A 23,717-nucleotide genomic window follows, 5' to 3' on the forward strand; every position below is an offset into this window, starting at 1 on the left:
GGGGCTCGATCCCAGGACCCCAGGATCACAACCCCCTAGCAGAAGGCAGCCATTTAACTGAGCCACCCAGGCATCCCACGACCTCAACATTTTTGAAGAATACTGGTCATTCAGGGGCGCCTGGGTGGCTCAGTCGTTAAGCGTCTGCCTTCGGCTCCGGTCATGATCCCAGGGTCCTGGGATCGAGCCCCGCATCAGGCTCCCTGCTCTGCGGGAAGCCTGCTTCTCTCTCTCCCACTCCCCCTGCTTGTGTTCCCTCTCTCGCTGTGTCTCTCTCTGTCAAATAAATAAATAAAATCTTAAAAAAAAAAAAAATACTGGTCATTCATGTTGTAGCCTGCCCCAGTCATGTTGTGACTGGATAGAGATTATAGAGGGGTTTTTTTTGGGGGGGGGATACCACAGAAGTGAAATTCCCTTCTCATCATAACATATTGGAGGCACATGATATGTCTTACTTCAGGTGATGGCAACTTGGATCACTTGGTTAGGGTAGTATCTGCTGGGTTTCTCCACCATAAAGTTATTATTTTCTGGCTGTAATTAATGAACATTTGGGGGAGCCATCTTTTTTGTTCCGTCAACTTTACTGAGGTTGAGTTGACACACAATAAAATTTACTCTTCATGGCATACACTTCTGAGTTCTGGCCAATGTCTACAGGGTCAAGTAACTGCCAGTGCAAATCAAGACATAGGAAAGTTCTAGCATTCCTTGAAAGTTGCCTCCAGCCCTGCCCTTTGTAGTCAACTGCTTCCCTACTTTCAGCTCCTGGAAACCACTGCTCTGTTTTCTCCCCCCTGCCCCGTCCCTGCAGTTTTGCTTTTTCTAGAATGTCAAATGAATGAAATCATACAGTCCGGAGCCTCAGGAATCTGGCTTCTGTCGCTTAGCATAATGCATCGAAGATTCATTCCTATTGTGTCGATCAGTCAGAACTATTCCAAGCCATGGACGGATGCTCATTTGTTATTCCATTCATTTGAGTTCTATTTCGTTTTTTGGCGATTATGAATAAAGCTGTAATAAAAATCCATGTATCTGGGGCGCCTGGGTGGCTCAGTCGTTAGGCGTCTGCCTTCGGCTCGGGTCATGATCCCAGGGTCCTGGGATCGAGTCCCACATCGGGCTCCCTGCTCGGCAGGAGGCCTGCTTCTCCCTCTCCCATTCCCCCTGCTTGTGTTCCTGCTCTCACTGTCTCTCTCTTTGTCAAATAAATAAATAAAATCTTTAAAAAAAAAAAATCCATGTATCTGGTTTTGTGTGAACATGTTTTTAGGTCTCTTGAATAATTAGCTAAGAATGGGCTTGCTGGGTTGTATGATAAGTGGATGCTTAACTTTTTTTTTGCCATCAGGAGACAACTTGTGTGTCATAAGAGGTTGTATCTTAATATCTTTTTTCTTTTAAAGATTTTAGTTATTTATTTGACAGAGAGACACAGCACACAAGCAGGGGGAGCAGCAGAGGGAGAGGGAGAAGCAGGCTCCCTGAGCAGAGAGCCCATTGCAGGACTGGATCCCAGGACCCCGGGGATCATGACCCTAGCTGAAGGCAGACGCTTAACCATCTGAGCCACCCAGGCGCCCCAGAAGAACACTGAAAAGAAAACTTTCTGGGCACCTGGGTGGCTCAGTCGGTTAAGCGCCTGCCTTGGGCTCAGGTCATGGACTTGGGATCCAGCTCCTTGTTAGGCTCCCTACTCAACGGGGATTCTGCTTCTCCCTCTCCCTCTGCCCCTCCCTCCCGCTCGTGCTCTCTCTCTCTCTCAAATAAATAAACAAAATCTTAAAAAAAGTAAAAATAAGTAAACTTTTTTTCTACCCTTAGCAAATACAGGGGAGCTTGAATTTGCAAGTCAGAGCCAGAGAGTTGGAACTATGCCACGTTGGATTAGATGCTTTCAAGACGAACATATAGATAAGATAGTAAAGAAAGATGTTGAGGAAGTTTCTTTCTTTTTAACAACATTTTCTAATTCCAGTTATTGGCAAAGAGTTCTGGCATCAGTGAATGGCAGCAACACTGGCGAGCATCTGCCTTGTGTGGAGAGGTAGACTGGGACTTAATCCTTGGATTTAATAACAAGCTAATGTTAAAATCTTCTTTAAACATGGCATTTTGAACTAATTTCAGACTTACAGAAAAGTCGCAAACATAGAGTTCCCATGTATCCTTCACCCAGCTTCCGCAAAAGTCGCCTTCTTCCGTAACCATAGTACAATTATTTGTTAGGAAATATAATACTGTTAATCAATAATTCCACAAACTTTACTTGAATTTCACCAATTTTCCACGAATGTTCTTTTTCTGGTTCATGATCTAATCCAGGATCCCATGTTGCATTTATTTGTCTCCTTAATATCCTCTAGGAGTTTTTGGTTTGTTTTCTTTTGCTTTTTAAGCAAGCTCTGTACCAAAGGTGGGGCTTGAACTCAAAACCTGAGGATCAAGAATCGCATGATCTGGGCGCCTGGGTGGCTCAGTCGTTAAGTGTCTGCCTTCGGCTCAGGTCATGATCCAAGGGTCCTGGGATCGAGTCCCGCATCGGGCTCCCTGCTTGGCGGGAAGCTGACTTCTCCCTCTCCCACTCCCCCAGCTTGTGTTCCTGCTCTCGCTATCTCTCTCTCTCTCAAATAAATAAATAAAATCTTTAAAAAAAAAAAAAGAATCGGGGTGCCTGGGTGGCTCAGTCATTGAGCATCTGCCTTTGGCTCGGGTCATGACCCCGGGGTCCTGGGATCGAGCCCCACATCGGGCTCCCTGCTCAGCGGAAGCCTGCTTCTCCCTCTCCCACTCCCCCTGCTTGTGTTCCTTCTCTCACTGTGTCTCTCTCCGTCAAATAAATAAATAAAATCTTAAAAAAAAAAAAAAGAATCGCATGCTCAAGCAACTGAGCCAACCAGGCCCTGCCCCCCCAGGAGTTTTTTCTTTTTAAGATTTTATTATTTATTTGAGAGAGAGAGTGCAGAGGGGAGGGGCAGAAGGGGAGGGAGAAGAAGAGGGAAAGAATTCCAAGCAGACTGCGCTGAGCGCGGAGCCTGATGTGGGGCTTGATCCCATGACCCGAGATCATGACGTGAGCCCAAACCAAGAGTTGGATGCTCAACTGACCCAGGTGCCCCTAGCAGTTATTTTTAACTTCCTTCATTTCCATACACTCTAATTCCACTCCTATAGTGACTGGGTGAGCTCCATCTTCACAATATATCCCTAATCCCAACATTCCTTTCCACCTCACTGCTACCATCTCAGTCCAAAACACCATCCCTTCCCTGGAAAATGCAGCCTCCTAACCATCTCCCTGTTTTTCCTTCAGCCCCTTCCCTACATTCTTTCTGTCCATTCATTCTGTCCAGTGAAGTGATCTTTTAAAAGTATGTCTTCCTGATCAAAACCCTTTAGTGACTTCCTCTTTCAAATAAAATCTGCCCTCTCCCCCATGTAATACTTGACTGCAGGCAAGGATCACCCATGGCTGGTGAGAGATAGCTGGGGAACAGAGTATTTGCATGGTGGCAAAGTTTCACTGCCCAGATTACCAAGGGGACGATGTACCTTTAGAAGGAGAGATCTGGCAGTTAGGTCCTTGACCAGGTGGCCAAACTCAGCATCATAATAGTGGGACCATCTAACATTATGCACCTCCAAATGTGATGCAATATAAAGTTCACAGTAGCACTCGAGAAATGAAATGCTTAACTTCAACCTACTCAAAACTTCAGATTCAATTTCCACTTTACAGGCGAAACAGAGTTAGTGGAACAAACTAAACACCATGAGGAAACAATCAGACAAATCCCTAATGTGGGACATTCTACTGGAAACTGGCCCAAACTCTGGGAAAAACCAACAACATAACAAGAAAAAAAAAAAAAAAAGTGTGTGTGTGTCTATTCAATATTAAAAGAGACCAATGCAACCAAATGCAATGTGTGAAACTTGATTGGCTCCTGGCTTGGGTTAAAACAACATATTCTTGGGTCATTTGGGAAAATCTGAATATGGTCTGGATAAACTTTCCTAGGGCTTAAAATAATTTTGTGGTTATGTAGGAGGAGGTCCTTATTCGTAGGAGGCACCTGCTGACGCATTTAGAGTGCCACAGCAATTACTTTCGAATGGTACAGGAAAAATACATGATTAAGGCAGGTTTAGCTTCATTTTTTTTTTTAAGATTTTATTTATTTGCGAGAGAGAGAATGAGAGACAGAGAGCATGAGAGGGAGGAGGGTCAGAGGGAGAAGCAGACTCCCTGCTAAGCAGGGAGCCCGATGTGGGACTCGATCCCGGGACTCCAGGATCATGACCTGAGCCGAAAGCAGTCGCTTAACCAACTGAGCCACCCAGGCGCCCAGCTTCATTTTCTTTAAACTTTTTGTTTTGAAATAATTTTAGAATTACAGAAAAGATCCAAAAAATAGCGCAGAGTTCCACATACATACATACATAAAACAAATATCAAAATATTTTTAAAGTATGTGCTTTCATATTAGATGCTTCTTGAACCATGAAATCAGTTATTTAAATTTTGTAATAACTAACGTAATTATTATTAAACAGGCCATTGAGTCTATCCGAAAAACTTATACAACACTTAATTCCTTACAGATCTACAGGGCCCTAAGTAACACGGCTGCCAGCTCTCGGATCTCAAGGCCAACAACCTGAGATTCCTGCCATCTGTCCTAAATCAGGGCCTTGCCACTTGCTGTTCACCAGATCTCCCTTCCATCCGATCGGATTTCACCTCTTCAGACGACCTTCCATTATCCCCTTTCTAAAATACCACCACTCTCACTGCCCAAGCCCCTTACTCGGCCCTATTTTTTTTTTTTTTAAGTAGGCTCCACCCCCGACCTGGGGCTTGAACTCACGACTCTGAGATCAAAAGTCACATGCTCTACCGACTCAGTCAGCCAGGCGTCCCTATTCTTTATTTTGCTGGCCACTCTCCGTAATTCATTCCTTTGAATGCCTTTATCGTGTCCCCCAGTACAATGTAAGCTCCAAGAAGAAAAAGACTTTGCCTTAGTCATGTACTAGATCTGCAGAGCCCAAACCCTGCCCAGCATACCTCAGCCGCTGGGTAAACAGTTACTGATTTAACAGGTTAGGCTTCAACGTAACGACACTATTCATGGAGGGACTCTTTGCCAGGCGGCGGAGGGGTATTTTACCGTACACGACAACACACGCATGCGTAGAAGATCCGGGAAGTGTGTTGGAGGAAAGGGGCGGAGCATCGAGAGTCTCGCGCTTAGAGTCGGTTGGAGCCGAAGGCGCAAGGTAGACAGGGCTACTGCTTGGTGCGCTACCCGCGTGCGCACTGCGGCCTGCAGCCCACCTCGGCAAAGGAGTTTAAGGTGCCCGGGGGCGGGGAAGTGACCTGGCGCGTGCGCAGTGCCCGCGGCGACGCCAGGTGCCTCTGTGTGGGTTGTGCTTTATCGCGCGGCGCGTGCGCAGCGCGGAGGGCGGAGGGATTTGAGACTTGTTCCACCCCTTTCCCCTGTCGCGAGCCGAGGCCGCGCGGGCTCGTGAGCAGCGGCCTGGTGCGCGCGCTGGGCGGGCGACGAAGGCAGACGGACGCAGACGCCGCCGGAGTCGAAGGCAGAGTAGGAGTCCCTGCTGCTGAGGGGCCGCCGCAGCCGCCGCGAGCCCCCGGACCGTCGCCAGGCCGAGGAGGGCGCCGCGCGGCGGGTGAGTGTGACCGAGTAGCCTTACCGGGTGTGGAGCCGCTACCCACAACCCCCTGCGGTGGGCCCCAGTCTTTTCCCCGCGGCCGGGCCTCCTTCCCGCGCCACCGCACCTCTCTGCACCCCTTACCCAGAGTCCTCTGGGCACCTAGGCCTTCTTCCCGCAGCTCTCCCGGGGTCCCTTACCCACAGGCCCTTGCGGCGTGTTGCCTTTTTCTCCCTTGCCTCCGCGGCGGCCTGGACCCTTACCCACAATTCCTTTCGTCTGTGGGGGGCCTGGATCTATTACCCACAAGCCCCTGGCTCGAGGTGGTGTTGCTTCTGAGCCTCTTCCCTTGATCGGAGACTTCCTGCGACTCCCGCCCCCAAAACCTGTTCTCCAGGGTGTGGGGACCCCCCCCCCAGCCGCCATTGCTTTGGACCTCCGTCGTAAGGATCCTTGAGTCCCCCGCACGCTCCCAGGGAACCTCTCAGCCCCACGGCTCCTTGCTCGGGACTCTGACACTTAACTACTTAGAAACTCTTTTTCAGCCTTTGTTTCTCTGACCGGCCTTGCCCGGCCCTCACACAGCCCTCTCCCCAAGAACCTGATTTCTCATTCAGACTGATGCCTTTCCCCTGAGCCGTCGGGTCACTCCCGTGTTCTTACAGAACCTTTTTTCATACTGAGACCTTGCCCCTCGATCTCTGTTTTCTTGGGAGTCAGGAGATTGTAGGGGCCTCCTCTCTGCCCGGTCACCCTAACGTAAGGCTGTCCTGCTTCTGCTCTCAGACTTGGCAAGATGACCCAGTTCCTGCCGCCCAACCTTCTGGCCCTCTTTGCTCCCCGCGACCCTATCCCATACCTGCCACCCTTGGAGAAACTGCCACATGAAAAACACCACAACCAACCTTACTGTGGCATTGCGCCCTACATCCGAGAGTTTGAGGTGAGTTCACTGAGCAGTCTTGGAATGGTTTGGGTTCTAGGGGGCCACGGAGCTGGATTTGGGAGTCCAGTTTCTGGCCATTTTCTAGCAGTGTGATTTAGGCAGGGGACTCACTCTTTCTGATCCTCTGTCTTAGATGGGGTTGATAGTGTATCCCTTGTAGTGTTGTGTTTTTTTTTTTTTTTTTTGAAAATTCGGTAACTAGAAGTTGAGGATTCAGGCTCTGGAGTCAGGCAGTCCTCGGCCCACACCGTTTATCAGCTGTGTGACCTTGAGCAAGTGGTGTATTCTCTTAGTTGATTTCTTCATTTTTAGTAAGGGGATAATATTATTTTCCTCATAATATTGGCAGGGAATTAACTGCAAAACTTGGTATAGGGCTTGGCACCAAGTAGTCAGCAATCATCAATGTTACCATGTTCGCCAGTTTTGTCATTAATAGGATGATGTTCAGGGCGCCTGGGTGGCTCAGTCGTTAAGCGTCTGCCTTTGGCTCAAGTCATGATCCCAGGGTCCTGGGATCGAGTCCCACATCGGGCTCCCTGCTCTGCGGGAAGCCTGCTTCTCCCTCTCCCACTCCCCCGGCTTGTGTTCCTGCTCTCGTTATGTCTCTCTCTGTCAAATAAATAAATAAAATCTTTAAAAAAAAAAAAATTGGATGATGTTCATATGAGCTTGAGGATTTCAGCTCTGCAACTGCAGGTTAAACACAAATACGTGACTTGGGCTTTTGGGCCTCCGTCTTTTCATTTGTAAACTGGGGGAAACAACATCAGAGGTGCATCAGGGCACACCTGAGAAGTGCTGGCACACAGCCAGGAGTCAGTAGAGGCCAGTTCTGGTGTCAAGTAAGAAAGGGCCAGCTGAAGGTGGAGGAAGCTTGCAGAGCAGAAGGTAGTGGAGAGATAACAGAAGACTGGTTCTTCAGTAGGATTTGCCACCCTTGGTGAACCGGTCCTGGGGAAATGTTATTAGCTAATTAAACTAATTTAATGGCTACAGGCCCGTGGCACCCTTGATGATGCGGGTCATGTGGCAGTTACAGTTTCATGAGCGGTTGGTGAGCCCTTCGAGAACTACCCTGGCCCTCAGAAAGTGTCCAGTTACTGCTACTGGACTGCACTGTCAAGTCCTTTTGCTTCAACCCTGGTCCTGATCTCTGTCTGTGATAAAGGACAAATCTTTTGCAGAGTGATGTTGATAAATACAAAGGAGTGATTTTGATTTTCCTGTATCTTTTAAAGAAAGACTACAGAATAAAAGATCAAATTTTTATTAAGTTTGGTGGGCATAGAGCTATTTTATCCTGTTGCTGTAGAAGTTTCTGAATTCTTCTGATTTCTGTACTTCCCTTGTGACAGACCAGCAACGGTTTGTGGATAGCATTGGTCCACAGACCATGTTTTTGATCTTTGCCACTCCCCCACCTCCACTGGCCTGGGAACTGTCCCATGTTTGCTTGTGTGTTTGGGGGGGGGCGGTGAGTGCCTGAGGTGCTTATTGTTTTCTGGATGGGTGTCCCTTGCAACCCCCTGTTCCTCCCACCCTGTCACCTCTCTTCTTGCTCCCAGGACCCTCGAGATGCCCCTCCCCCGACTCGAGCAGAAACTCGGGAGGAACGCATGGAGAGAAAGGTATGTCATTTTCACCTGTTGGCCCCATATCTTTTTTGCCACGTTCTCCAGGATGTTCCCTGACATCAGGGCACTTCTCCCTGCATTCAGTTGTCCACCTTTCTCCTGACAGAGACGAGAAAAGATTGAGCGGCGACAGCAGGAAGTGGAGACAGAGCTAAAAATGTGTAAGTTTCTCTTCCTCTCCCATTTCTTCTTCAAACCCTCTTGCGTTTCTCCTCCACTGATCCACCCCAGTGGACCTAATATGGGAAGGTGTGATGGTTCACTTTTTAGCTCACAAAGTTGGCTGAACACTGTGGTTTAGGCATTTAAGGAGTACAGGATGGGGTCTGGGTTGGCGGGAAGTGAGCCTTGGGACCTTGGGCTGCGTGTCCTACCGGGGAGCGCACTCGGAGGGGCTACCACAACCCCGTTCAGTGTCACAGGCTGAAGCAGTGAAGCAGTTATGGCTCCACTTTTGCTCCTTGACCCTCCTGCTGGGAGTTTTCCATCCCTTCCAGGTACAGGAGGAATTGAAACACAGGACCAGATACATTATAGCCATTAACCAGACTTCACAAGAGGGTCACATCAATCTCAGATGGCCCTGTCTTGTTAGAGCAAGGGCTTTACAGTCAGAAGCCTTGGGCTTCCCTTCTACACCTGTGAGGCTGGTGAATCACATCTCTTGAGACCTTAGTCCCTGGAGGGGCATGTTTTCTCAGGGCAATTATGCAGATGCCTAACTTTTTTTTTTTTTTTTTAAGATTTTATTTATTTGTCAGAGAGAGAGTGAGCACAAGCAGGGGGAGCGGCAGGCAGAGGGAGAAGCAGGCTCTCCATTGAGCAAGGAGCCCGATGCGGGACTCGATCCCAGGACCCTGGGATCATGACTCAAGCTGAAGGCAGACACTTAACCAACTCAGCCACCCAGGCATCCCAACATTTTTTTTAAAAAATACTTTATTATTTAATTTTTGAGAGAGTGCGAGCAGGTGTTAACTGAGGGGAGGGGCAGAGGGAGAGAATCCCAAGCAGAACCCGGCTGAGCATGGAGCCTGATGCAGGGCTTGATTTCACAACCCCAAGATCATGACCTGAGCCTAAATCAAGAGTCAGACGCGTAACTGACTGAGCCACCCAGGCGACCCCAGATGCCTAACATCTAAAGACCTGGATATTTAGCTGAGAGCTCTCTGAGCACTGACTTACTGCATCTCAGACTCAGTGTCCAAACCGCATTCAGAATTTCCTCCTCCCACCAACCTGGTTTCCTTGGATGTTTTTGTCAGTGGAACACGGCCATGCAGCCTTGCAAGTCATGATCTCTATCATGGGCCACCCACTTTGCTTTTAACACTTTTTTTCCTCCTTTCCCCAGCTTGTCACCACGACCTGTCCCTATTACTCTCTGTCCCAAATCTGACACTTCTCTCTGTGTCCACCACCACCCAAATCGCCTCCTGCTCGCACACACAGTAACAGTCTAACTGGTTTATCTACAGCTCTGTCTCCACCAAGTTCTTTGGGTCTTTAAGTCCGACTCTACCTTTTTCTAACAGCTTCCTTTTGCTGTCGGCATAAAGACCAAAGTCTCTTTCTTGCTCAGGCACGTTGGGCACCATGCTCCCCTCCCGCTCTAGCCACAGTCACTTTTTCTTATGCCTCTTTCTTGCTGGATGGTCTCCTGTCATTGGGATTTTGCCCAGGCTGTTCCCCCAGTCTGTGATGACGCCTTGGTTTGTGTGTAGCAGCCCTTTGTGTCCCTGTTCGGCTGTTACTTTTCAAGGAAACCTTCCAGGACTTCCTTGCTCAGGTCGAGTCACGTTGTGTGCTGAAAGTCCTGAGTCCCGCTGCAGGTTGGTCACTTCGGTCTGCACAGGGGATTTGAAGAGAATCTCTCTCTGCTGGAGGTTCACGGTTGCTCCGAGAGAGCAGGGTTTGGATGGGATTTGCTCTCTGTGACAGCCCCAGCCCCTGTAGGACCTGGCACACGGAATTGTTGGCAGCAGTTAGTCTGGGGAGTCCTTTCACTCCGTTGCTAGGGTACCGGCCTTGCAATCTGACCCATGTGCCCTTTAACCCCGATTCTGCCACTTGTAGCCAGGTGACCTTGGGTAAATCACTTGTCCCCTTGGAAGTTATCTCCCCCCCCTTTGAGAATGGGGTCTTGATGAGTTAAACGACACCACGAAGGTGCAGTCAGCCAAATTCACTGTACGAAATTTGTACGACAAACTTGTAACCCAGATTCTTTAGGTAATAAATGACAAGGAAAAAGGGCAGGGAGCGGATTGAATGGATTAAAGAATCAAAAGCTCTGGCAACCACATGGTATGTGTGGAGCTTGTTAGGATCCGGATCTAAATGAGCTAACTATAAACATCCAGTTTTGAAATAACTGGCATTTGAACACGGGTCTCCAGTTAGGGAACTAACATAATGTGTTAAGGTGCAGTAACAGTGTACTGGTTCTGGCTTCTTAAAAAGTCTCTGTTAGAGACGGAAATGGTATATTTCAGGTTTGATTTAAAATATTTTGGTGGGTTGGGAGTACAGATGAAACGAATGTGGCCAAGCGTTGATAATTGAAGCTGGTTCCTGGAGGTTCTCTGCTTCCCTAGGTGTTTGGACTTCTGCATAATTGAAAAGAAAAAAGAATGGATCAAGTACATTAGGGTTTTTATGCCCCCGGGAGCCTCTGTCCCCACTACAGAAGCTTGCTGTGCCTTGTCGCAACTAACAGCTGCCCTTTGAGGGGACCTCGTCCCTTCCAAAGCAGTTGGTGTAATTCACATTATTGATTTCTCACAGCTTCCAGGCATGGCAGGGGTTATTACTCCTATTTTTTTTTCTTTTTAAGATTTTATTTATTTATTTGACAGAAAGAGAGCGAGAGTAGGAACACAAGCAGGGGGAGTGGGAGAGGGAGAAGCAGGCTTCCCGCTGAGCAGGGAGCCTGATGCGGGGCTCAATCCCAGGACCCTGGGATCATGACCTGAGCCGAAGGCAGACGCTTATCGACTGAGCCACCCAGGCGCCCCTATTACTCCTATTTTTAAGACCAGGAAAATTGAGGCTTGTTGAGGCCTAGTATGCTTCCCAAGAGAGAGTTCTGAGATACTTTCCCCACCATCCAAAAGTCTCATGAGGTTTCCCCACCGCACAGGACAGTTCTTTGAGCCCCTGCCCTGGGTTGCTACCTAGATAATCCCTTCAGCCAAGGATTTCCCAAGGGCAGAGTTGCCAGCACAGGGGAGTGCTGTGGATATGTGCGCATGTGCACTGACTGGTGAACTGCCCATCGACTCTAGTTCTCTGCCACCGTCATTGTGCTGACATGTTCTTTTTTCAGGTACAGGGGTACTCTTGGCTCGGCTGCACTAGTTTTTGCCTTTAGTCACACTCGGGGGCCCCTTGCATTGGCAGGAACTACTGAGCTGCCGTGGTGTCGCAGCGGGGCCCGCCCCGAAGTCGCTCCCCCAGGCAGCAATTGGCTTGGCGGTCCCGCGGCTGCATTCTCGCTGCACCTGTTCGACCACCTGCTGCCTGCTGTTGGCAGATGTGTTTCCTGTTGCTGCCATGAGACTCGCAGGTCTTCAGTCAGACGTCCTCATCCCAGTGAGGCCTTTCCTGACCTTCCCCTTACTGCTCTTCTGCCTGGGTCTGTCACTTTCAGATAAAATTAAATGGTTTCCTTACCTTGTTTACAGTCAGCCTCCCTGCATTCGTGTCTGATCTCTAAGAAGGCAGGGGTCTTTTTTTGTCTCGTTCACTGTGGAATCCCCGACACCTTAACGACAGTCGCAGGCGCTTGTTAGTACTTAATAGGTATCTGTTAGGTGAGTGGATGAGAGTGGCCCGGTGCAGACTGAGAGACCAAGGCACAGAAAATGACAGCGCGGAGGGATGAGGTAGGGTGAGCACCAAAGGGGGCAGGCTCAAAGATGGCGTTGTCTTCAAAGGCTGCCATCAGTTTCCAGGGAATTACTCCTTTAAATGTGGGTTCAGTCCGCTGGTTTTTAGTAAATTCTCTAAAGGCACCTCGTATTTCATTTATGTTTGCGAGGTAGCCCTCTCACAGGAGACAAATCTAGAACTTTATTTCTCTGGCTCCTTGCAACAGCTAGACTGTCTTCCTGAGAAGCTCGTGCCTAGACATTCAGCATGGAGCCGGGTAGTTAGAACCCCTGGCCTGTGAGGTCAGGCTGGGGTGTAAAGCCGGCTTGGCCCTCTTTGCCGCTCTGACGCTTTTTCCTCTTCTGTGCTTCAGGGGCTGGTTTTGTTTCCATTTGCAAAATGATTAATCCTCAGCATCCAGCACAGTGTCAGGGCCTAATTACGTGTGCGATAAATTATTAACATTCTTTTTCTCCTATTCCCGCACAACACGGCAGGTCATTCTGAGGGTAGCGCTATGTCATGGAAGAGCCGCCTCCGCTGGGCACTGGGCAGGGTGCCTCTGGGGCCCTGGTGGGAGTCGAGGGCCATCGTGTGGGGTTGGGTCACCATAGTCTGAAAAGGACTTCTTCCCAGGCCTGAGCCATCAGAATCACCTCTGGAATGAGTTTTGTAATAGATTTTGGTTCCTGTCTGTAGAGGTGGTTATTCTTCAGTGGCCTTGTGGGAGTAAGAATCTGATCAGCATTTTGTGCCCTGGCTTTTTCCCTGAGGCACAGAGGCTGTGGCGCATAGGGAAGAAAGCAAGGCTCGGGCTCTCCTGGGCTCTCTGCCAGCCTTGGATCTACGGTTTCCCCGTGGGCTGCAGGTGCAAGCTGTGCCGTCGGGTGGCGGTGCGGCCCTGCCGGTGAGGGAGGAAAAGGCACCTGGAGTGATGGGGCTGCCTCCGCAGAGATTCCCAGTCTTCCCCTGGAAGGGACTGGAACCTTCGCACGTGTAGGTCTGAAATGGCATTTAGGCTGGCTCCATCCAGTCAGCTTGAAGTCAGCCTATCCCCTTCTCTCATCGGCCTGAACTGGCTGCTCGGATACAAGGCTGCTGGAGGGAAGCTGGAGAGAGGAGCATGCCCAAGGTCTCCAGTCACCAACAGTTTTCTTCTCTCTAACCGGCCTCTGCCATTCTGTCTGTGTCTGTCTGGCTGTGTGAGACTGTTGACGTCTTGTACTTACTTACGCATTGTGTTCTTCCTGCACAGGGGACCCTCACAATGATCCCAATGCTCAGGGTGATGCCTTCAAGACTCTCTTTGTGGCTAGAGTGGTGAGTCCCAAGCTCCCCACCCCTGGAGCCCCAGAGGAGCCTAGAACCCTGGGCTGCTGAGAGCTTGGGTGTGGGGCAAAGGACAATAGGCTAAGTCCTGGAATGTTCTGAGGGCTTTGGGATGGCTCACTTCTCCCACTTAACTTTGTATCTGTCTCTTGGTAGAACTATGACACGACAGAATCCAAGCTCCGGAGAGAGTTTGAGGTGTACGGACCCATCAAAAGAGTGAGTGAACTGGGGCCTCGGCTACTTGAAGTGGAGCGGGGTGGGGGGAGGGAGAAGGCCGGCTCCCGGCCCCGAGGATGCGTCCCCTCATTGCGGGGCTTCAGAGGCCGTGGCCTGCATTCACATTCTGACTGCGCTAACATGCAGCTGACTTTGGGTAGCAGGAGTGGAATTAAGTAAGGGCTGCTTTTTGTTGATTTAGGATACGGGTAGGCAAACTGCGGATTTACCGTTTGTAAATAAAGGCTTATTGGTGCCCAGCCAAGCCCATCTGTTCGCTGGCGGCTGCGCCTGCTGTAAGGCCCTCAGAGCCGGAAGTGTCTGCTGTCTGGCCCTTTAGAGAAAAAGCAGAAATGTGCGTGCTGACTCGTTTTAGAGCAAGGCTTTATGTTTTACTGACGTGTCTTGAATTCACTGAAAAATCAATTAAGTGCTCTGGGCAGTCGTGAGCGCTGGAGGTCATCGTGCGCACACACTGCCGAGCCTGGCGCCCGCCGGTAGAGCATCAGTCAGTCTGGGCTCTTGAGGACAGGGAGAGGGTCTGAGGCATCTGTCGCTGGCAGCACGCAGGCTCTGCGACTGAATGGGTGGGATTTCCTTGTCTGAGAACTAATCCCCCCCCCCCCCCCCGCCTCCCCGCTGCCAGATACACATGGTCTACAGTAAGCGGTCAGGAAAGCCCCGCGGCTATGCCTTCATCGAGTACGAACATGAGCGAGACATGCACTGTGAGTACCTCCAGCCTGAGCCCTGCCCTCTGACCCTCTCTCTTCTCTGCTGCCCAGCCCCTTCCCGTCGTCTGTCCCCACCCCCACCCTGCCAAACCTGACATTAGCGATGTCTCTTCTCCTCCTCCCTCTGTTTCTGATATATCTTTTTTTTTTTTATATATACGTGTTTTTTAAAAAACAAAAACCAAAATCCCCCACAACGTGTGTGTGTGTGTGAACCTGGGGAGGTAAGTGTCACACGTTGAACCTCAGGGGCAAGGAGGGAACTGGGTGGGGGCTGGGGCCAGCTGGAGGTGGGGGGGAGGGGTCGGATGTTCGGGGAGCCTCTCCCCATTCCCCCCACCATAGTTGGGGGCGGCCAGGTTGGAATGAGGACTGGCCTTTGGACCTGCCCTCTCTTCCCCCCAGCAGAGCTGGGGCTGGGCCACCCGACCCTCCGCCTCCCCACCCCTGGCCCCCCACCCTGTTCCTCAGCGGGCAGTGGGTTGGTAGGCGTGTTTAGCGCCTGCCCCCACATCTCCAAAGCCCCCTTTGAGGCTGCGGCGGCGTCCACATGGGCAGGGATGGGTGGGTGGGGGTGGGCAGGGCTGCGGCGTGTCCAGGGGCCGCCGTATTAATTGACTGTTCTTATTGTCACTGCAGCCACCACGCAGCTGGCTTGCAGCTGATGCTTACGCTCCCCTTACAACACCTCAGTGTATGGTTGGTATAAGGGTTTGTATCATGGGTAAGATCACTCAGCACCGCACACCAGCCCAGCTTAGCCAGGCAGCTCAGGAGCAGTGAGGCCCTCCTCCCATCCCCAGTCGCCCCTCAGCCTCCCCGCACCCAGAACCCTTTCCTTGTTTGGGTGCCCTTTGTCCCTCCTGCTGCCCCTTCCCCCAATCCGTATATGCTCTCTGATAATCTTGCTGATCCCAGGAAGGGAAGGATGAACCCTGATGGGAAAGGCAGCTGGCCTCTCCAGTTGGGCTCCACCCAACCCCTGACTTACCTGGCTTCATGACGTCAGCGGCAAGGTTACGGGAATATTGAAGACAGGACGCACTAGGGCGAGGGCTCCATGTGGAACCCTTCAACCCTTTGCTCCCAGCCCCCGTGCTTCTGTGGGGCTGTCACTGTGGTGGCCCTGGAGAATCTTTTTGGTTGCTAGACTCAGGGTGCTGTGCCCCTTTTCTGTCTGCCTTATCATGGTTGAGGCCTACCAAAGGGCTCTGGTGCCCAGCGGCTCTGCAGAGTGCATGGAATTGGGGATTGGGGTGTGGGAGGGATCGAGTGACAGGCTGCAAGCAGCTGAAGGTGTTGTAGATTTTACTTAAGACCCTTCCACTGTCTAGAGACCTAAGAGAGGGAGAGAAAGAGAAGCCTAGAAGTACACATGTCACATGGTTTCTTTTGTTGGTACTCCTGGGTTGGGCCTCTTCTGGGGTTTGGGACACTGAACCAGAGCAGGGTTCCTTTGCTTGACTGTGTTCCCGGTCCTTAAATCCCTTTCTCCCACTATCCTCCTCTGGGTTCGGGGGCCAAACGGCCCCTTCTCCTCAAATCACGGGCAGCACTCCATCTCCTGGACCCCCCAGGCTGTCCCCTTGTGTGCCAGCCTTTGAGTGGCAGGTGGTGGGAGGGAGTGTGGAATTCGAGGTGGAAAAGTCCTTGTATGTGCTGCGAGGGTGGGGCGTGTGCCTAGTTTAGTGTGGACTTTACTGGGAAAGGTGAGGGCGGACAGGTTCGCTAAGGCCTCCCCGGCCTTCTTTTTAAATTCAACAAGCTAGTCCCAGGGCTTTACCAGCTCCTAGACTTGATGTTAATCCTTGTCTACCCCTCTTTCAAGGCCTCCATGAGGTTTTTTTGGGGTCCACCACTTCCTCTGCCTGTCTCCAGGTGGTGCAGGAGATGTGGTTCCTCTCCCTCTCTGTGGCTCCCTAGAACCCCCCACTTCCCTTCCCTGTAGCTTTAGCTGACCCCATGGTGGTGGGTGTGGGGTCTGTGCGCGTGCTCAGGTAAGCTTGGGGGCTCCAGGTAAGCGGTCCCGTGTCCCCCCCCGGGAAGCCCGCCTCCTCGCCAGGCCCCCAGGAGTTGCCGAGCCCCCCCCATCCCGCTCGGTTTGGACACCCGCAAGGCCGGCATCGGTAAATGGCACCTTTTTCTCTTCCTCTGGTTGTATTTGGGGGGGAGAGGGCTGGGGCGGGGCAGGGTATTGTGGTTGGTTGAGGACAACCCCCTAGGCCAGGGCTGGGGGTGGGAAACGGACTTTTTTGGCCTTCCTGATGCCCCGTGTGAGACAGGCCCGGGATCGGGCCTGCCCATTGCTGTGCCCTGCCCAAGAGCAGGAACATGCCTCTCCCCGAATCTCCCCCTCTACTCCTCACCCTTCCCAAGAGGCTCCGGCTGGGGTTGGCCTCCCAGCGTGTGTTGAGCTGGGGGTGTGGAGGGAGAGATGGGATGGGGGCTGGGATTGGGTGGCAGTCAGTCGGCTCAGGTAAGGCAGGAATTGTCAGGAGCACCGCACGCCTCCCATGCCTCCCTCCACTTTCCCTCTCCCCCAGCTGCTGTAGGGGGCCCCTCCAGGCCTCCTGGGAGCACCATAACCCACCCTTCTGCTCCCTGCCATCTCCTGAAGATTTCTCCCACCCTTTTCTGGTTCATTTTCTGTTCTGATGTCTGTTCCCCCCACGCTCACCTCCGCCCCCCCCCCAAAAAAACACAAAAAACAAAAAGGATAACCGGTGTGAACTGGGGTGCAGAGCGGCCCAGATGGGCCTCCTCCCCCCAGCATGTTGTTTTAGGGTGCATGCCTGGGGTTGTGGAGGAGCCCTCCCCCACAGCAGAGTCCAGCCTTAAGTTAACCTCCAGTTTCTTTGCAGCGACTATGGCCACCTGGGCAGGAGGGGGCTGCTCTGTCGAATGGGAGCAGGAAGGGCCTGGGAGCCCGGGGCGTGGTGGTTGGGGTGGTCTTGCTCCCCCCCAATAGTGATTGGGGGGTGATAAACAGGTGCCGAGATGGAGCAGGCCCCTCCTGGTTTGGGAGAGGGTTGGTCTGGCTGTCAGTTGCCTGGCTGTCTGGTGGGTGTGTGCGTGTGTGCGTGTGTGCGCGTGCGCACAGAGTGCGTTGATGGGGACGTGAGGGTGGGGATGCTGCAGAGCTGGGCCCTGTCCTGACTAGAGGACCCTCTGGGGACTCCTCCCCCTCCCCCCTCCCCACATCTGTTGCAGCCGCTTACAAGCACGCAGATGGCAAGAAGATTGATGGCAGGAGAGTCCTTGTGGACGTGGAGAGAGGCCGAACTGTGAAGGGCTGGCGGCCCCGGCGGCTAGGTGAGCACTTCCCGCTTGGGCTGGCGCTGGAGGATCTGACTCCCTTCTGCATCCTCTGCTGCTTTCTGTTTTTCCTTCCTCTTTCTGCTTGCCTGGCTGCTCATCACATCCTCCCTTCCTCCCTCCAGCTCCTCTTGTCACCATCATCGTTCCTGGTGGCTGTCTTCTCATTCTGGGTCACTGATTAGGAGCAGGAGCACTGGCCTGGAGAGGCAAGTCTGGGATCAAATGCCAGCTTGTGTAGTTATTAGCTGGTGCATTTCCCCTCTTCCTGCCTCATTTTCCTTTATCCTGGAAAGTGGGGATAACCTCAGCATACCAGATGCCCAGCTTGGCAAGTGGCACGTGGTAGGGCTTGTAAATGTTACTCTCTCATCCACGAATTCTTTGCTCTTGCTCATTTGTTTATTCATTGATTACCAGTTGTGTACTGTGTTTTTAGTCAGGAGCGAGACACAGACAGCCGCTTTTGTCTGTCTCTGATTGTTACTCACCGTGTCAGTCAAGGTCAGTTTGGTTGCAAGTATCAGGAATACATTTGAGGTTTTTAAAGCATAAAGGAGCGTTGTCGGTAGAGAGTCCTGGAGGTCCTTTGGAGCCCAGAGATGTGTGATGCCCCTGGGCCTCAAGAGGACCTGGTAGCCAGACCTTCAAGCTGTCCGGAGCCGCGTCCGGCATCACTGCACCTTGCCTGCACCTTGCGTGCTGTCTGCACACTGGTCCTTGTTTCCCTGCACTGTCTCTGTGCCTGCTCTGCAGCTTCCGCTTTACACCTCGTCCTGGGTGAGCCTCTGTGCTTTGGGGCGGTCGGGTCTCAGTGGCACAGTGTTGGGCCTGCACCTGGGGCTGCGGTGCTGCCATCCAGACACGCATGTGAGGGACCTCCTCCTGCGAGGGTGAGTGACAGCTCTTGAGGAGAGCAGGTCCTCCCCAGGCCGACACGTCAGGCGGTGCGGTACTCCCTGCTCTTACTCCTGCCTCCCTGTCCGCTGCTCTCACCCTGGCCTGGCCTGTGCGGCCTAGACCACACACTCCCCTGCTATGCCTCGCGACAGTAGCTAGCTGCTTCTCTTGCCCTCATTCCTCTGCGCTGGAGTGAGTTTTTCAGAGTCTGTTATTTTTATTTATCTATTATTATTATTATTATTATTTTTTTAAGATTTTATTTATTACAGAGACAGCGAGAGAGGGAACACAAGCAGGGGGAGCGGGAGAGGGAGAAGCAGGCTTCCCGTTGAGCAGGGAGCCCAATGCAGGGCTCGATTCCAGGACCCTAGGATCATGACCCGAGCCGAAGGCAGACGCTTAACGAACTGAGCCACCCAGGCGCCCCAGAGTCTGTTATTTTTAGAATTCTGGAATCCCAGAATCTTCTAGTTCAGTTCGCATTCAGACTTTGTGATAGCAGTCCCCAGTACATCCTGACCCAGTGTATATCCGTGGAAAAATACCACCCAAAACAAAGGTTTTGTGAACAGTAATTATCTTTTCTACGGGCAGTGTGTACTAGTATTTTATATTCTGTTGCTTTATTTTGTTTTTTTAATACGTTGGTTGCAAGCCATCAAATTGATGATGGGATCCATAGCTGGATCGTGACCTGAAAATTGAAGACAGTAGTCTGTTCTGCACCATGCCCATGATGTTCCAGATGCCTGGTAGTTGCCTGTCCCGGGTAGAATGTTGGCCCTCCAGGCGGCCTTTCTCCTTTTACTCTGGCCCTGCCAAAAGCCATTTCCGTATGTGGAACTCGGGCCTGCCTCACTGAAGCTTCCTTCCAGTCCCTGTGGTGCAGAAGGGTGCACGAGAGGGCAAGTTCTGGAGTAGGCTGGGAGCCCTAGCCCAGTTCTGCGCCTTCGTTCCCAAGTCCCCATGGGCAAGTGACTCTTTGTTTTCCCATCTGCAGAAGGAGCTCTTTGTTGCTCCTTAGAGTTGTTCAGTCAGTCATCTGACTGTAGTACGTTGACTTTTATATTCTGGGTGCTGTACCACATGCTGGTTACAAGCAAAGCCAGACACAGTCCCGACTTTCACGGTGTGTAATAGTCTGCCAGGAAAGGCCAGCATTCCTCAGCTCTCACGGATGTATAAACGTGAAGCTCCCCTCGAAGTCTCAGGAAGGAAACCTACCTGTTCTGGGAGTGTGTAGTGGGGAACAGCAGAATCTGGAGAGCTTTCGAGGAAGTGATGTTCTGGCTAACGTGTAAAGGGTGAGTAAGTTCACAGGGAAGGTGGTAAGATTCTAGGAAAAGAGACGAATGATCCCAACTGGGGCAGAAAGGAGATGGAGAGTATAAGGGGATTGAGGACCGCCCAGAACGTGAAGAACCAGGGACCCCTGGTTTGAAAGGTGGGCAGTGGGAAGCCATCAGAGGCTTTGAGGCAGATCAGTTAGAAAGGTCCCTGGCTTGGAGCGCCTGGGTGGCTCAGTGGGTTAAGCGTCTGCCTTCGGCTCCGGTCATGATCTCGGGGTCCTGGGATCGAGCTGCTCCCTTTCCCTCTGCCCCTCTGTGCCCTGTGCCTTGCCCCACTTACACTCTTTCAGATAAAATCTTAAAAATCTTTTCTAAAAAAAAGGTCACCGGCTGTGGTTGGTGGGAGGAGGCCATTGAGTGGGAAGGGTTTGCAGGGCTTGGTGGTGCCCTAGCGGTTAGGAGCACGCGCTTTGGAGTGTGAGTGCAGGTGTTTCCCAGCTGGCACTTCGTGAAAGTCCTCCCATCTCTGTAAAGCATGGCTGTCCTGTTAAACATGGTTGCAGTCCTTCCCTTTGCTCTTTGGTGCCCCTCATTTCCCTTCCCTGTGCGCTCCGCCCAGACTGACCCTCTCTCCCCTGCTCCCACCCCAGGAGGTGGCCTCGGTGGGACCAGAAGAGGCGGGGCCGACGTGAACATCCGGCATTCGGGCCGGGACGATACTTCCCGCTATGATGAGAGGTAAGATTGGGCAGCTGGTTTCCTGGGATGGGGGTGGTCACGTGGGGGAGCCCGGCCACAAACCTCTGCCCACCTCATCCAGGCCCGGCCCCTCCCCGCTTCCCCACAGGGACCGGGACCGGGACCGCGAGCGGGAGCGCAGGGAACGAAGCCGCGAGCGAGACAAGGAGCGAGAACGGCGACGCTCCCGCTCTCGGGACCGGCGGCGGCGCTCACGGAGTCGCGACAAGGAGGAGCGGAGGCGCTCCAGGGAGCGTAGCAAGGACAAGGACCGGGAACGGAAGCGGCGAAGTAGCCGGAGCCGGGAACGGGCACGTCGGGAGCGGGAGCGCAAGGAGGAGCTGCGTGGTGGCGGAGGTGGTGGCGACATGGCGGAGCCCTCTGAGGCTGGTGATGCGCCTCCTGACGATGGGCCTCCTGGGGAGCTGGGTCCTGACGGCCCTGATGGTCCAGAGGAGAAGGGCCGGGATCGTGACCGGGAACGACGTCGGAGCCACCGGAGCGAGCGGGAGCGGCGGCGGGACCGCGACCGAGACCGGGATCGCGAGCACAAGCGGGGGGAGCGGGGTGGCGAACGGGGCAGGGATGAGGCCCGAGGTGGGGGGGGTGGCGGCCAGGACAACGGGCTGGAGGGTCTGGGCAATGAAAGCCGAGACATGTACATGGAGTCTGAGGGAGGTGATGGGTATCTTGCTCCGGAGAACGGGTATTTGATGGAGGCCGCACCAGAGTGAAGAGGGCCTTCCTCCCCCCACGCCCTGGTTCTGTTTGGACGTGTTCCTACCCACCCCTCTGCTGTCGTCCTCTCCCCCCGACCTTCTCGGCCACCACCTAAGTTTGCCAGCCAAGGGTAGGAGTCTCCTTATTTGTTCTGGCCCCTTGGATTTAAAAATAAAATTAATTTCCTGTTGATAACGAGCACCTTGGTTTCTTCTTCACTGCTCTTCATGTCTTCCTCTGAAGGTCGTCACCTGACTGTTGATAGCCCCACTTTCGTTTGTGTCCCAAGGCCTGCCAAGGGCTTGGGCTTTTGACCTAAGGCTGGGGCTACCCACGCTACACCAGACCTGCTTAAAATGGGATAAAGAGATGCTCTGCAAGGGTTCCCTCCGTTAGGATTTTTGATCCCTTCGTGATTTTCTTCCTTTTTTTTTTTTTTTCCCCCAAATGTCTTCCACATTCCCTGTGGGGCCGTCCCTACCCTTGTCTCGGTGGCCGAATGGGGTTCTAGACACTAGATTGCTCAGTGGAAGCTGCAAGTTTGTGTGAAAGGGAAGCTGTCGTCTGCATTGGGGAGAGCGGGGAAAGGCTGAGGAGATGAACTAGGAGTGCAAGCTGCAGAGGGATAAGATGGGGGCCACAGAGCATCTGCACGAGGCCAGGAGGGCAAAGGGCCTGCGGTTGGTGATCGCGAGTTCACCATGAGTATTTTCACCTCATGCCTGCCAATGACAGCGGAGGATTAACAAGAAACCCAGGAGAGGTTCCATCAGCAGTTGAGATTCCAGCTATTTGTGGACAGAAGATTACTAAGGTGGTGGTGAGGACACTGCAATCTGGTGACCGCTTGAGAAGGAAAGGAAGCCAGTGAGCCTTGCAGAACCCCAGAGGGGCTCGAGACCACAGCTGCAAGTACAAGCATAGCGGACTCCGGAATCTCTGCCCAGAACAGCTGCCCTCTGTTTGAGCCCTCGGGATGCCTACGAGCCAGGCATCTTCTGCCCAGACAAATACTGGACCTATTTTTGTGTCTGAAAAGTTTCTCAGTCTAAAGGTAAACTTGGCCTGATAACCCACAGGCAGCCTGTCCGCTAAACCTGGCACAAGGATTATGCTTTTTAACTACCTCCGTCTACATAAACATGCAAAAATGACCGGCAATGGAGAAGATCCTGCAGCAAGAGACCAGAAGCTAAATGGAAAAACTGGTCCTGGAAGGAAGAATTTAGGGAATAAAAGAGAACTCAATGCCTCTAATTAGTATATTCTCATAGAGATCCCAGATAGTGCACCTGGACTTCTGGAATTGGCTGTGAGCACAGGCCCGTTACATAAAGCCTGGACAAAACCTGCAAAAGCAGCTTGCGGAAGGCATTGGGGAGCTTGGCTCGAGGGTGTCTGATGCCGAAGAAAAGGAAAGCACGCAGGTGAACTTCATATTTACCCGCCCTTTTTCCTCGAGGGCATTCGCCAGTTTAGTGTGGGGGAAGTAGACTCAGCGGCAGTCCACTGGGCTGAGTTCACACAGGTTGGACTGCATAGCTTGGACTGGAGGGCCAAATTTCCAGATGGGGCACTGAGCCCCCAGATCTGGCCTCAATCTTCCCTCAAGGCATTTGCAAGCCGCGGAACCGCTTGCTGTGGGTGCAAGACACCTGCCCCCCCCAGCCCCACCCAAGGGCTCATCCGAAAGCTGTAGCTGGAGGCCACCGAGCTGAGCAAAGGCGGCCACAGCCTTGCAATGGCCATGCTGGAGATCTCCAGAGCTCCACCATATTGGAGTAAGGCCACAAGTGAAACAGACCACGCATGAGGAAACCTCAAAAGGACCTGTCAGGATTTATAAGGTGATCTTTCTGCCGGGAGAGGACTTAGCCCTTTGGGGGAAGATCGAATTCAGAGCCTCTGTGATTCTTAGTACACAATGCTCAGCATTTACTAAAAAATCATTAGGCATTCTTTTTTTTTTTTTTAAGATTTATTTATTTGTCAGAGAGAGAGAGACAGAACACAAGCAGGGGGAGAGGCAGGCAGAGGGAGAAGCAGGCTCCCCGACGAGCAAGGAGCCTGATGTGGGACTCGATCCCAGGACCTGGGATCATGACCTGAGCCGAAGGCAGCCGCTTAACCGACTGAGCCACCCAGGCGTCCCATCATTAGGCATTCTAGAAAGAAGACTTGAGTTGCTGAAAACCAAGGGAAAAGTAGCCAAGAGACCCAGGCATTCTGATGTTGGGAGTTATCAGTGAAATAACTAGGAAACAAGGAAAGGATGGAGAGCTTTACTAGAGATCTGCCATCTTTAAAAGAAAAAAAATCAAACGGAAAC

The 23,717-nt window shown here is 52.2% G+C and overlaps 1 protein-coding gene across 3 annotated transcripts; it reads left to right on the forward strand.

Moving 5' to 3' along the window:
- Positions 1-5,483: 5,483 nt before the first annotated feature.
- Positions 5,484-21,586, forward strand: SNRNP70 (small nuclear ribonucleoprotein U1 subunit 70). 3 transcript variants are annotated; one of them, XM_006750353.3, is made up of 10 exons: positions 5,484-5,700; positions 6,469-6,625; positions 8,197-8,259; positions 8,372-8,426; positions 13,397-13,461; positions 13,627-13,689; positions 14,336-14,417; positions 17,634-17,735; positions 20,581-20,668; positions 20,778-21,586. In XM_006750353.3, exons 2-10 carry the CDS (start codon positions 6,479-6,481, stop codon positions 21,400-21,402), a joined length of 1,290 nt encoding a protein of 429 aa, XP_006750416.1. In that variant the 5' UTR covers positions 5,484-5,700; positions 6,469-6,478; the 3' UTR covers positions 21,403-21,586. The 3 variants fall into 3 exon arrangements, with proteins under 3 accessions (XP_006750416.1, XP_030877498.1, XP_006750415.1); XM_031021638.2 differs by having other exon boundaries at positions 5,487-5,700; positions 20,751-21,586; XM_006750352.3 differs by lacking the exon at positions 5,484-5,700 and adding an exon at positions 5,880-6,125 and having other exon boundaries at positions 20,751-21,586.
- Positions 21,587-23,717: the final 2,131 nt, after the last annotated feature.

Source organism: Leptonychotes weddellii, chromosome 16 (assembly GCF_054177405.1).
Source record: "Leptonychotes weddellii isolate Sample4059 chromosome 16, ASM5417740v2, whole genome shotgun sequence".
In the NCBI taxonomy this organism is placed as follows: domain Eukaryota; kingdom Metazoa; phylum Chordata; class Mammalia; order Carnivora; family Phocidae; genus Leptonychotes; species Leptonychotes weddellii.

Coding starts and splice junctions, on each gene's coding strand:
- SNRNP70 (XM_031021638.2), top strand. CDS start 6,479: ATGACCCAGTTCCTGCCGCCCAACCTTCTGGCCCTCTTTGCTCCCCGC. Junction 6,626..8,196: donor CCTACATCCGAGAGTTTGAG/GTGAGTTCACTG, acceptor TCTTGCTCCCAG/GACCCTCGAGATGCCCCTCC. Junction 13,690..14,335: donor TGTACGGACCCATCAAAAGA/GTGAGTGAACTG, acceptor CCCCGCTGCCAG/ATACACATGGTCTACAGTAA.